At 40.4% G+C, this 14,727-nt stretch overlaps 1 protein-coding gene across 1 annotated transcript in view; it reads right to left on the bottom strand.

The window, feature by feature from the left end:
- TMTC1 (transmembrane and tetratricopeptide repeat containing 1) overlaps window positions 1-14,727 on the bottom strand; it is a 280,957-nt gene that overhangs the window by 49,946 nt on the left and 216,284 nt on the right. The window contains exon 9 of the mRNA XM_012640954.1: window positions 4,810-4,923. Coding sequence (XP_012496408.1) covers window positions 4,810-4,923 — 114 coding nt within the window. The remainder of the gene's footprint in view (window positions 1-4,809; window positions 4,924-14,727) is intronic.

The following is a 14,727-nucleotide window of genomic DNA, read 5'->3' as shown; positions in this document are numbered from 1 at the left end:
TTCTGCTAAAACTGTCATATTTGCTTATATAAGAGTTAGAAATGAAGCTGGTGTACTGGATGCCATGTTGCTTCACCCAGAGTCCCCTTGTGAGTGTCAGGTATGTTCCCCCTGGTTGCTAGGAGTGGTGGCTGCTGACAGCTCAGAGCCCAGCTCCTCTCTGGGCATTGCTCTCAGCCTCAGGGAGCTGCTTTGCCCGAGGCTATACTCCTGTCCTGGCAGCAGTAACTGGTTGAAAAGGGAGTGGTGTAAAGGCAAATCTCTTCCCTCCATTTGGGACAACTGAGGTGCCATCCCAGCTCCACACTCCCCATGGGATGGGCTGAGGCCTCCGTTGGAACTGCACTGCATCTCAACATCTCCCTCTGTCCATCCTGCCTCCTCGGTGTTCCCGAGGGCACTCCTTAATAATCTTCCTGCATGCAAATCTCTGCCTTGGAGTCTGTGTCTTGGGGAACAATGCCTAAGTGAGTTTTTTAAGTGAAAAAGTGGCATAAGGCAAAAAAAAGACAGCCAGAGAGAGTGAAACTTTTTTGAAGATAAATTATGGAGCTTTCACATTGAAATTCAGTTCATAAGTAATGGTCACAACATGACTTAAATTCTAGTTCATTTCTAAACAAAATAATGTTTAATTTCTTGAGTTTAATGAATAAAACTGCCAGATTTAATAATGCAACATATATATATATATACACACACACATGGTGAGAATGTAATTTCATCAACAAGAAACAAAAATAATTTCAAGTGTCTACTTGTGATATTAGAAAGCATATCTAGACTTTTATAAATGAAAATAGCACACCAGCTAAAGAATCCATCTCTACTTGTTAAACCTGGCTAACAAATGTTACTGGAATTTTAATTCTTCCCAGAAATACATGGCAGATGGTATCCAAGGCCACCTGTAGTCATGAGAGAGTTATTTTAAAATGTTTATTCAAAATAGGCTGTGTAAAGGACTTTTTAAATACTCATTGACTCTTGATTATTAAAACATGTTCAAACTTCACACCGAGCTGTGCCTTAGGGTATGTCTTATTTCTCTGTTTGAACTTAACTGACAATAGTTTTATAAACAGCATTATTAAAAGGAATTATAATAAAGTAATCTTATTGATATGCTTAAGACATCAAAGAACAGTGGTTATTTAGTCATGGTCAGACTTCTTTAGACTCTAACTATATGGTATTTCTTCAGTACTCACTCAATTATTACTTCCTTTTTTCCATAGGCATTTATCACAGTTTAATGGAATCTCCTTGAAGAGTTCCAGTTATCCATACAGGAAGGAGTACAAAGAATTTTATATCAATTAGACACTATTATCACGATAGTCTCTATTTCACGCATTCAACGAATTCCAATTAGAAAGATTTTAGTTCTCTCCTTTACCCTGTGTTAGCCAATTAAGTAGTGGGTGCAGATTTCTTTTGTATAGAAACATTAAAAATGCAATAGAAAATTTAGCTTTGCTAATATAAAAGAGGCTGGTCTTGTAAACTGATAAAAATTTAAGTGTGAAAAAAATTATTTCTATGGAAAAAAGTAAATACTCTGAAAATACCCAAAAAAGGACAGTTCAAAAAAAATCACTGTTGAATTAGATGTGAGTGAAGTAACTATAAGAGTAGCAGAGAAAAATCAGAAAAATCTCAGTCTACTCAAATTACTTTGCAAATGTCTTAAAATTTTTATTCCAATTTAAAATATCAAAACTGATAATCATAGCAATGAATTATGGATGTGGTTTTTGCAGATTCTAATCAGTAGACTCTTAAAGAAAAGGACTTGATTTGACATTAGAAGATAGGTGAATAGATGTACATATGAAATTTCAGGGTAAAATAAAATACTCAAGAGTGTGCTTAATTTGTTTTATGATTCTCCACTTTTAACTGACTTTTTAAGCTAATCAACCATGTACATAAGTGGCCGAGTAAACATTTAGTATCTTTCCACTTTATTCAGGCAGGGTCACTATTTCTCCTTTTGGGCTTATTGGACTAGGCATTTCCTGGGAGTTCTTGTGTAGGAAGAGCTGAATTGTTGGGTGGTCTCTGAACTTTCTATCCCCACCATGTGAGGTGGAATGTTAGAAATGTTCTCCAGGGTAACTGAACGGTCGGAACGCTCTGGAGGCATATGGCAGATACGCTAGTGTTTTTCTGATTCTCCAATATAGAGAATCCCAGGCTTTATAGTACTGCAGTAGGTATAAACATGAGAGCTGCCCCTCACTGCAAAGCAAAGCTAACACTCGTGTTTATTGAGGATTTAAGGAAAGAGTTCTGACATTTTTCTTTGATGATTTGGGTCTTAAACCGAATACATAACCTTAGCTACAGCATTTTCCAGGGGAGATTTCCTTTGTATTACAGAAATATAATAAATAAGGTCTACCAAAAGGGTGGAGAAGTCACTGGTACTTCTGCATTATTTACAAAATAAACAAAGTTTAAAAGAAGCAGAATATTTATGTCATTTATCATTACCAACTTAATATAGTGCTATTTTTAGAATTATAAGCCAGCCAGAGAGAGACTGGTATAGATACAACCCTTGTGACTGACTTCAGTATTGCCTTTGGGATCTATACAGTCATTACAACAGTAACGGATAATTGTTGGAACTGATTTCAGATAATAACGCCTTTAACCTTGCATTTCCCTAATCACTCTCTTTCTTGCTGTGTGCAAATATGGCAAACATCAGATACATTAAAGTTGAGGTAGCGGTGGAATAGTTGGAGATAGAGGAATCCATGTCTCAGCAACTTCCACAAAGAGATAGCAATATCACAATAAGGGCAATCTTCCAGTCACCAAGGATAAATAACCATCAACATGATGAATAGTCCTGGCATCTTCCTTTTCTCTCTAACACAAAGAGTGACAATTTATTTTTTTTTATAAAAGCAAAAACAGAAACACCCACATCCATTGAAAATTCACCACAGAGGTATCCACAAAAAAATATTATAATCAGAAGCATTTTGAACCTAGTCTGAGAGCATAAAATATTTCACTAATTACTGTGCAGTATATTTATAGTTTTAATTGTTTTTACCCATTTCTCAAGAGACATATTTCTTCCAGAAGTGCAGTTGCTGAAGCAAACATTTATTTTTATTGTTTCACGGGAAAGAAGCAGAAGTACCCAACTACCTATAATTCTGTAAAATCAACTGCCAGAGAATTTTGCTTAATTTATACCTTTGTCCCAAGCTGTGCCTTAGTCTCTGCCTTATTTTTCTGTCTGAACTTGACAGAAAATAGTCTGTTATAATAAAACAAATTTAAAAATATATTGATACACTTCCTTTTAACCAATATTCTCTAGCAAACTTAGTTCTCTTTTTCCTTCCTTCAAGAATACCATCTAAAATTGTTAAACATTAATTAGTAAAGCCAAAATATACTTTATATGTACCCTTGAAGGAATATGCCTTTTTTAAAATGACATTTTCTCATTGTAGAAGTAATAGATGTTCATTGTGGAACACAAGGAACACATAAGAAAATATAAAGGAAAAAAAAATCATAATTGTACCTACCAGAGGTAAGCATTGTAAACATTTTGGCAAATACCTTCAAGTGAAAGAATATAATTCTTTATTAAATCTTAAAACTACCTTCTATTCCCTAATAAAAACTTCTATTCTTCAACGAAAAGCTTGGTTATAATTATTCCTCTAGGACTTACATTTCTTATAATATTTGGGAAAGTATCTGACAGCAAACAATATGTATGGCTTAAAACTTTTGCCATAAGGAATATTAAGTAACAGGCCCTCAAGTCTAAAAGATTTTGATCGATGAACAATATGCTTATGTAGAACATAACCATGACAATTTAAAACTAAGTCTTGAGGCAATCCTAGTGAAATTTATGATTTGGCTGGTAAATGTATTTTAAGCATATTCCAAAGCGGAACAGTCTCAGAAAATTCAAGCAAATGTGGGCCAGTCTGTGGAGGTAAAGAAGCATCTTCAAAAGGCTTCTATGAGCATCACAGTCTTCCATAAAGGAGAGGATACAGCTTGTTTTATTTTGTCTACAATTGGAGATTGCAAGGCTGTGTTTAATTATCATGCTTCCATGAGTTGAAGGTTAAGTACATTTATTATCTGGGACCTTTTAGAGAAAATCACCTTAAAAGTCAGAGCTGCAATTCAAAAGAGTATCTACATATGGCTGCTGATAATGCAGAACTTACATTTTTCGTTTCCCCTAAAATCGTATCTACGGACATGTTACGTATTCTCTCTTTCACTGGAAGAATCCAAGAAGAGTGTCAGATAATGTACATATACACACACACGCACACACAATTAACATATTTCCAGCATGGTAATCAATTGTCTTATCATTTTCTTTCTGAGTAATACAACTACCAGGGCATTTCATCTCTATACTCAAATGTCATCATGCAAGTTCTTTCAGACAGAGAAGACCTAGAGCCTTCCACATACACAGCATTAAGAATTCATTGGAATAAATACCTCATTGGAATAAATACCTTATATATATGTATATAATTAAACTGAGTGTCACTTCATTGAATAATGTGTAGCAGTGAATGCTTTTACAAGAAAACACAAAGAGTTAGAAGCAAGGTAGAATTATCACACTTACACCACACTTGAGTACTAAGCTAAAAGACTGAGAGTTAAAGAACTGCACCACCTCTGCGAATATGTTCCCTGTCAAGAGAAACAAACCCCCACATACGGGGAGGAGACAAGGGAAATAAACAAGAGTCACCAGAACACAACAGCCAACACCCCCCGTATGGCGCTTACTTGAGGGCCGTTCTGTAGTGGTAGATTGCTTCCTTGTTCCGACCTTGGTCCTTCAGAAAATTGGCATAGTTGTAGTGAACCTTGGCATTGTGGGGCAGAGTTTGAACTCCAGACCTAAAATTAATAAATTTAAAAAACAAGCAACAAAGACTATTATTGTCAGATTCCTTCATGTTCGACTCACAGTTTCATGAATCTGTATGAGAAATGCCCATTGTGTCCATCTAAAACAAGGCTTCCAAAATTTGTGAATTATGTGACTTACTATATATTGTTTTCTATAAAACAATGAAGGCAGTGCATAACTGAACAAACACGCTAACTGTGTATGAACAAAACACCCTTAGCATGTAAACACAGGGTCTTTGTGCCAGAGACACAGCTGGAGCTTGGGCAAGGCTCTGTCGTCCTTCCTGAGGCATCTTCTGAGAGCACATTGTCCAAGGGAAACCCCTAGCCTTGCAGTTACCAGGCCAACCTGCTGTTCCTAATTTAGGGTGCAGGGGGCAGAAGATGGAATGACACTAGGGCTGCTGCAAAGTTAGACCCTGCAGAGGTTGATGACAAACACTTGCCCTTCTAGGGGGGATTTCAGCATTAGGAAAACCCTTCCTTTCATGTCCCTCTTGGGGGTAGGCTTCTTACTCATGGAGACTCGATGAAACAGCCTATGTGATTTCTGTGTGCACAAGAAAGAACCAGAAAAAGAAAAGAATAGCTCATAACCACAACGTCCTCTACAACAGTGGTCCCCAACCTTTTTGGCACCAGGGACCAGTTTCATGGAAGACAATTTTTCTACAGGACAGCGGGTTGAGGGGAGACGGTTTCAGAGTGATTCAAGTGCATTACATTTATTGTGCAGTCAGACCTCTCTGCTAATGATGATCTGTATTTGCAGCCTCTCCCCAGTGCTAGCATCACCTCCTCAGCCTCACTTCAGATCATCAGCATTAGATTCTCATAAGGAGGACACAACCTAGATCCCTCGCATGCGCAGTTCACAGTAGAGTTCGAGCTCCTATGAGGCTCTAATGCCCTCGCTGATCTGTCAGGAGGTGGAGCTCAGGCAGTGATGTGAGTGATGGGGAGCGGCTGCAAATACAGATGAAGCTTTCTTTGTTCCCTTGCCTGCCACTCACCTCCTGCTGTGTGGCCCGGTTCCTAACAGGCCATGGGCCCAGGGGTTGGGGACCACGGCATTACAGAACATGAGACGTAACATGTGTTGCCCTTTATTCTCTGTCTCTTGCCCTTTATTCTTTCCTACCATTCTGGTTTCCTTCCATGTGGGAACCCCACACAAACGGTTAGTGTGGGAGACTCTCCACCTCCCTCCCACTGCAGAGTCACTGCTTTCTCCTTGGCGTGCACCGTTCTCAGCAGGACCGTGTTGGAAGGAAAACACATTCCAGACGTAGGCATGTGACAGGGACCCAGAAAGGTCCTTAATTACTCAGTAATGGTAGGTAGTAAAGTTGGGCTTATTTGAGATAATTGTCACATGCCCGGCCCTCATGTGGTCTGGAGTGAATGACAGGAAAAGAAAAGGCAAACGTTAATGTGGGCCCAAGCAGAAGCATTAAAAAGGGATATTCCAGAAGTGAGGTGTTTGATAAAATCAGTTTGCAAGCATTTCTCTGAACTGAGGTAACTGGTACAATTGTTTATAGTCTACACAGAGCCCCTTCAGTGCCACACGCTGTGCCGGATGTTGAAGGTACAAGGTAGTCAGAGTCCCTGCCCTCATGGAGCTGATGGGAGTGAGGAAATATGGGCGAAGAGGAAACACAGGTGGTGGCAGAACGGCATGTAACAACAGGGAGCAGGGTATCAGGGAAGCACGGCATGCTTATCCTGCATGGGGATCAGAGGAAGCTTCTGGAAGGCAGTGAGCACAGCTGAGACTTCAAGGATAAGAAACAATGAAATCAGCCTCTAGTGTAAGAGGCAGTGGAATGTCTTAAGCAGAGGACCCAGAGAAATGAGAGCTTGGGGCTTTTGAGGGACTGAAAGAAATTCAGCGTTGCTGGCTCACAGAAGGCTACGTCTGAGAGGGGAGAGACCCTGAGGCGCCTCGTGAGTCACACTGGAGACTTCGGGTTTTATCTGCAGAGCAGGGGGGTCAGGAACAGAGAAGCGAGACTGACAGGTTAGCATCTGAGAAGGACTGTTCCGGCTGCCGCCTGGAGGTGACTGAAAGGAAGAAAGACTGGGGTCGCGGAGACCTTGGGGGAACTGCGGGGAGGACAGCGGAGGGGAGGAGGAGAGGGCACGAGTGGAACAGAGGAGAGGGGAGGAGAGTGGTGAGAACTTCAGCAGTGGGTGTACGGAGGAGCAGAAGGATTCAGGAGAAATTCAGGAAGCAGAGGTGGCAGGTGGCAGGACATGGTGACGGATGATTCTTTGGAGAACAGCCCTGCATGTTCAGTTGATTGTTTTCTTTCTCTCTTTCCTTCATTCATTTATAGACTTTTTTTCCTCAAAAAAAAAAAAATTGAGACTGTCCAAAAAAATAAATCATTATAAGAAGGATGACTGTAGACTGGCCTCCCTATTAATGAGTTTTATTGGAAATGAACATTTCCCTATACTAAGCCTGGGCCAGTTTTTTTTTTTTTTTTAAATAAATAAATGCAGGCATAATTATTCTACAGATAAGGAAATGAGGCTTTGCTCAGAAACATTAAAAATCTTGCTTAAATGGTCCTTGTATTAGTCTGCTTGGGCTGCCATAGCAGAACCAGAGACTGGGGGGCCCAAACAACAGACATTTACTTCTTACAGTTCAGGAGGCTGCACGTCCAAGACCCGGTTACGGCTGACTGGGTTTCTGGTGAGGGCGTTCTTCCTGGCTCACAGGTGGCAGCATTCTAGCTATGTCCTCACGTGGCCTTTCCTCAGTGCATGTGCAGAGGGAGAGACAGACAGACAGACAGACAGAGAGAAAGTGCTCTGGGGTCTCTTCCTCTTCTTATCAGGGCACCAGCCCTACTGGATCAGGGCCCCGCACTTATGACCTCATTTAACCTTTGTCACTTCTTCGCAGGCCCTATCTCCAAATACAGTCAAGCTGGAGGTTTGAGCTTCAATGGATGAATCTGAGGGGACACAAACATTCAGTCCACATCAGTCACCAAAGCCTGAGCCCAGTTGTGAGGGTGGGCATGATGCTCTCCAAGCAGTGCAAGAGGCAAGGCTGTCCACATGCCACCAAGCCGCTGTGCCCAAAGGGTTTGCTTTCTTCCTCACGTTTGTCTGCCCTGGAGCCACTTGCCTAGGGAACCCCTACAGGGCAACACCAAAGATTTGAAGATGATACAGGAGGGGCGGGAGCAGGAAGCCACCAGTTCGTCATTGTCATCGGTAGCTGCTTCACTACCTTAATTTGCACAAGGTCATATAGCTGGCAAGTGGCAGGGATGAGATTAAGACCCAAAGAGTTTGGTTCCAGAGTTTCCGTTCTGTCGCCTGAAGGGAGCGGGTGGTGGTGGGAATGATGAAGAATAGACAGATGGGTCTGAGGACTATTTGGGAAGAAAACTCCTGGAACTTACTTTGATTAAATGAGGGAGGTGGAGAGTTAGTTGATAAGAGAGAGGAAGAACTCCAGGATGAGAACCTAGTTTCTGGGCAGTTGTACTTTACTGCACGACCTCTCTCAGATGACATATTTATGTTTAATTTTTAATTTAAAGATCAGATGGATAGGAGAATTCCATACAAAGTGTTAAAGCCTATTGGGGAAATATGTTAGAGCCATGTAACTTCTGTTGAACTTTTATTGAAGTACAGCCCCTTAGGCCCTAGCAAACACTGCCCCACTTTCGACGCACTGGCTGGGTCCTCGAGGACCTGAGGGCAGCCTGTGAAGCTAGAGACCACGCCCAAGGAAACAGGTCGCCCAGAAGCAGTAGACCCCAAACTTACACATGGCTGCCTCAGTCATTTAAAATGCACACAGTGAATACACGAGTGCAGTATCTCCTTAAGGTACTGAGTTCCTTTCCTTCGGTTATATACCCGGAAGAAGGATGCTGGACCACATGGTAAGTCTATTTTTAAATTTTTGAGGACCCTCCATACTGTTTTCCGTAATGGCTGTGCCAAACTACATTCCCACCAACAGTGCACTAGGGTTCCCCTTGCTCCACTTCCTCCCCAACATCTTAACTTTTTGGTAATAGCCATTCTAACAGGTATGAGGTGACATCTCATTGTGGTTTTGATTTGCATTTCCCTGATAATTACTGATGTTGAGAACCTTTTCTATACCTGTTGGCCATGTTTATGTCTTCTTTGGGAAAATGTCTATTCAGGTCTGTTGCCCATTTTTAATTGGATTATTTGGGGTTTTTGTTATTTAATTGTGTGAGTTCTTTATTGTGGATGTTAACTCCTTATTGAATATATGGTTTGCAAATATTTTCTTCTGATCCATAGGCTGCCTTTTCATTTTTTTTTATTATTTCCTTTGCTATGCAAAAGTTTTTTAGTTTGATGTAGTCCCACTTACTCATTTTTGCTTTTGTTGTCTGTGCTTTTGGTATGATATCTAAAAAATCATTGCCAAGGCCAATGTCCAGGAGCTTTTCCCCTTATTCATACAGCCAAGATATGGAAACAACCTAAGTGTTTGTGGAAGCATGAGTGGGTAAAAAAAATTGGGGTATATACACACAATATTATTTACCCTTAAAAAAAAAGGAGACACTACCAGTTGCAATAACGTGGATGGATATGGAAGACATTATCCTAAGTGAAGTAAGCCAGACACAGAAAGAAAAATACTGCATGATCTCACTTATATGTGGAATTTAAAAAAAAGGCAAATACCTAGAAATAGCAGAATGGTGGTTGCCAGGGGCAAGGAAGGGGAGGAAATAGGAAGATGTAGTTCTAAGAGTACAAACTTGAAGTTATGTAGGATAAATAAGTCTAGAGATCTAACGTACGGCAGGAAGACTATAGCTAATAATATTGTATTGTACACTGGAAATTTGCTGAGAGAGTAGATTTTAAGTGCTCTTACTATAAAAAAGAATAAAAAGGTAACCATGGCAGGTGATGGCTATATTAAATTGCTTACCCGCACTAATCATTTCACTACGGATATTTACATCAAGCATCATGTTGTACACCTTAAATTTATACATAAAAAAAGATACAAAAGAAAAAGAAAGAGAGTGGAAGAAAGAAGTTGTTTCCTTTTTCTTTTTCTCTATTTTATGCTCTGGCTGTAAGAAGTAGAAATAAATATCATAGATGGTGTTGATGAAACGCTAGTTCCCTGGAGAACACCTAAGGAGAACCAGAAATGTCCAATGTCGGCACAAGCTAAGGTTGGTAAGGTTGCCAGAAGGATGTACCTTCAACAATGTACAGATGCTACAGATTTTTTTTAAATGCCCATCTAGCGAAGGGTGAAGCATTAATAGGTCAAGGGCCCCAACTCCAGTTCTTGTTAAAAACAGAGATCAACATCTGCCTTGTACACGACCAATTACAAAGAGCTTTCCTGTGTTCCCTCCTTTAAACCTTGATGACAGGGTTCTAAGTCCTTGAACTGGCTTCTTGGGGGTTAAGGTAAGGCAGCATCTATACTTGCCCTGGTCTTTGAACAAAACCTGCTCCATTATCCTTGGCATGTTGGGGCACACCTGCAGTCCCAGCTAACTTGGGAGGCTGAGGCAGGAGGATCGCTTGAGCCCAGGAGTTTGAGGTTGCCGTGAGCTAGGGTGACGCCACTGTGATCTAGCCGGAGGGACAGAGCAAGACCCTGTCTCAAAAAATAAAAAAACAAAAAATCTGCTAACTTGCTGTGGACAAATGAAAATACCCATGCTCCTCATGTACTAGAAAGGGGTCCCTTTCTCTGCTTTTAGGATAGGAGGCATCCAGCACCCAAGAAGGAAACCCCACGAGCCTTATGAGAACTTGTTACCTTTGTAGTGTAGAGAATCAGAATTTCCTCACCTCCCAGAATGGGAGGACCTGAAGGAACCCTGGTGATAATTTCTCCCCTTCTCTCTCCCTCTCATTTCACAGAAGAGAGAGTCAAGTCTCAGAAAAAAGCAGTGCTTGTCAGAGTGGCAGAGTGTTATATTTACGTAACAGCCAAAGGCATTTCCTGTATCTACTGGAGATAGTTCTCTTTGGGGGTGGGTGCTAAAGCACTAACACTACCTTTCATTTGTGACGATACACTTTATGGTTATAAAATCTTTTTATTTGCATGTTAAAAAGTAAATAAAATGTGTGGCAGATAGCTTGAATTGTAATATAATTTTTTAAATGGATGGTACCCAAAGTGAATTTAGTCATATGGGCAGGATCTGGGTCAGAGTGATAGTAATAGCTTTAAAAAATCAGATTTCTACTTTGAAGGCCCAGGCAGGAGGATTGCTTGAGGCCAGGAGTTCAAGACCCGCCTGAGCAACATACACTAGCAAGACCTCATCGCTACAAAAAATTAAACAACAACAACAACAACAAAAAACCAACAGGCAGTCATGATGGCATGTTCCTGTAGTCCCAGCTAATTGGGAGGCTGAGGCAGGAGGATCGCTTGAGCCCAGGAGTCCGAGGCTACCGTGAGCTACGACAGAACCAGAGCAAGACCTTGTCACCAAAAAAAAAAAAAGTAAAAGAAAAGATCATTTTAATGCCAGAAAAGTTCTAATTTTTCTATCTAGAACTAAATAGTGGATGGTAACAGGGATGTTTTGAAGGTAACTTCAATCACAGCATAGCTATAACTGGCATGTTTATTGAAATTAATCCTATCCTCTGTGTGATTAGCCAAGTGACTCTAATTTACATTTCACCCAAGGAATGGACAATTGGGCCTGTGGAAACGTGGTCCTTGCTGAGATCAGGGCATTGTTTTATGACGGCAAGAGGAAGTAATAATGTTCCTAACAGGCAAGCAGAAGTGGGTGGAGTAATAAAAATCCTTAGAACACACTGCTTTCCCCATTGTTGTTTTTGACCTTTATGTTCTCTCTGTGATATTTCTCTGCTATGTTTTTCCAGTGTCTCATTTCACAATGAAGAGTTTGTGAAAATCAAAGAAAATAAACAACAAGCCAAAGGCAACACTTTCTCTGTAACTTAACGGGCTGGGTCGCTCGACCCTCGAGGACCAGTCTCCTAGTTTGCGTTCTTGATGCTCAGATTTAATACTTCTTATTGTTTTTGCGAAACTTGCAGCTTTACCCACATTTACTCCATGAAGGAATAAAATGTTCATAAATCATATGGCTGGATCCACAACAATTATAAATCAATATCTCCCTTTCAACTCAGAATTTTAAACTCATCCATTTCACATTTCTCCCTCACACCTCTTATTTGCAGAAGACTGGATAAGTTACAGAAATAACAAAAAAGCCACTGTAATCAGGGGTAGCTCCAAGATTTTAGAACATCAATGTATTTTGTTGGCATCACTGGACAATAAGTGAAGAGAACCATCCCCAAATTCCTAGTTAGAAAACAAACATTTTTTAAAAATCTGTAGTATTCAGCCAGAGGTTAACAGGAAAGGAAAGCAAGAAGAATTTATGCCTCTCCTCAATTTTGAACCCTTCTCTGGCCTGAGGTTTCGTAATGCCACACACAGGAAGGCCAGCACCTATGGAATGCTCATCTTAAAACAAATGCTGGGCTAAGCACCCATTCCCACGGATCACCTCCTGAAGTTCCTCCAATAACCTATCAGATAGGTAGTGTTATTACACCTCCCATATTGTACAGGAGGAAAGTGAAGCTCAGAGAGATTAAGACCTTTTTCTAAGGTCATAGATCTAGTAAATAGTTGAGCAGCAATTTCAAGAAAGGTCAATAAATGGTCAGAATCATTCCTGAAGTTGATCGATATTTGATGCTAAACCAAAACAGTACCATAGGATACTAGTAACATTAGACCTTCACAATCACAAGTTTATATCATTGGTAAGCTAACTATACAGCCTGTGGGCCACAAACTGAAGATATGTTTATACATCATCTTTGGCCTCTTTCCCAAGACAAAGCCAGAGTTGAATAAATGAAAAAGAGACTGTATGGCCCACAGAGCTTAAAATATTTACTGTCTGGCCCTTTACAAAAGAATTTGTCAGTATCTGGTTTATATTGTTTGCCCTGGGAGGTCTGCTGATCTCTATGGCTCAGCAATTCAGAGAGAGGAGAGAGCAACATGAGCACCATGTTTCCTACAGGGTGGGAAGATGATCTAGGCAGTAAATGGTTAATTGGTGGTCCATGGGACACTTAAATAATTCATGAATGGGATTTAGAGAGACTCTGAGCTAGATGCGAAAGAGAAAATACATTTGTCTCTGTCTTTTCATGTATTTTGAAGATTGGGAGGGGAAAAAGGGGTTTAATTTAATCAAATTAGGTGATTATGATATTATTTACTCCAAACAAATGTAAAGTTCTGGGCTGTTACTGGGTCCAACTGGAGCTATACAGTTGTCCTCTTCCCAGATTGGGACACAGAACAGTTTCTTGTTATAAGAACTAAAGAAAATATACCTCGCATCTATGATTATAAATCTCTCCTCTTTCTCTCTCTCTCTCTCTACTTGACCTAGCTTAGTTTAGAAAACAAAGTAAAAAATAGGCATGGCAAAGTTTAGGTATCCTTTGACTTTTACACCAGATTTGGGTTCAAATCCTGGCACCTCCTAATGGCTACTTCAGCTTGGACAATTTACCCTCCCCAGGCCTCTGATAAGACACAAGTGCTGGGTTCTTGTGCTTTTTCTGTGTAAGGCTCTTGCTAACAGAAGAACAAAGTTGCATGGGAACCCTCCATCTGTATCTCCTACAAATACATCACACAGTGGGATCTTCTGTGTGAGAGGAGGCTCAGCTGGAAAGGCAGGAGCTTGACCAAAATGTGCATCTTCTCCCACACAAAGGTCTCTTAAGATATTCTGTAAGATTGCACACAGTATTGCCAAGCAAAACCACCTCACGTAATTAGAGAGGTCTTCGTGAGGCCATCTGTCCTAGGAATGGTCGATGGGTTTGTTGTCTGGAACACAGGAAAAAACAGAAGCGAGGCCTCTGCCAAGGACCTCACTGTCTCTAGAGCTATTACAATTTTTTCTTACTCAATTCAGCCAGCTCTTGGTTTTGGCCATTATGGATGATTTAGGTTTTGCTCATCCTTTAATACTCAGCTCAGACCTACGAGAGAATGATCCTTGAAGGTCTGCACTGGTCTTAGTCACCTACCCACCTGCCTATACTTATACCGTGTTCTTTGTCTAATGCTACACTATATTGAAATATGTTCACGTGTCTGGCTCCCATGCAGAGTTACAGCTCCTCTACAAACATTCTCTCTCTCTCATCTAGAACATAGTGCATAGTAATAATTTGAAATCCTTACACAGTGTTTCCCATGTGCTAGACACTGTCCTATGTATCTTTCACATATTTTATTCTTACACTAATACCCAGAAGATAAACACTATTATTCTAAATGTTAAAATGAAGAAACTAAGTCACAGAGTAGTTAAGCAACTTGCCTAAGATCACACAGCTATTAAATGACAGAACTTGAAGCAAAGCCAGAGAGTCTAACTCCAGACCCTGCACTCAACCACTAACCCTGCTCTGCCTCATAGATTCTCAGTAATGCTTGACTGAACATTACCCAGCATAGATGCATTCATACAAATATCTGGCCTTAAAGGAGAAAGAATAGTCTTAAAGTCTCAGATTCTTAAGTTTTTCTCAGGACAAAGATAAATGACAATAGGAAAAGATTTCCAAAAAAAAATATCTGTAGCTTTGATTTGTATATTATACTAAGTTCCATTTGACCACCAAATGCCTCTCCAGGCACAAAGTCTTGTTAATCATGTATGTGGAATGGTTGTATTTTAGAAATCAACTCAA

The sequence above is a fragment of the Propithecus coquereli genome, unplaced genomic scaffold, assembly GCF_000956105.1.
Source record: "Propithecus coquereli isolate 6110/MARCELLA unplaced genomic scaffold, Pcoq_1.0 Scaffold16, whole genome shotgun sequence".
NCBI lineage: Eukaryota > Metazoa > Chordata > Mammalia > Primates > Indriidae > Propithecus > Propithecus coquereli.
The sequence above is the reverse complement of the archived record's forward strand: the minus strand, read 5'-3'. Positions and strand labels throughout refer to the sequence as shown.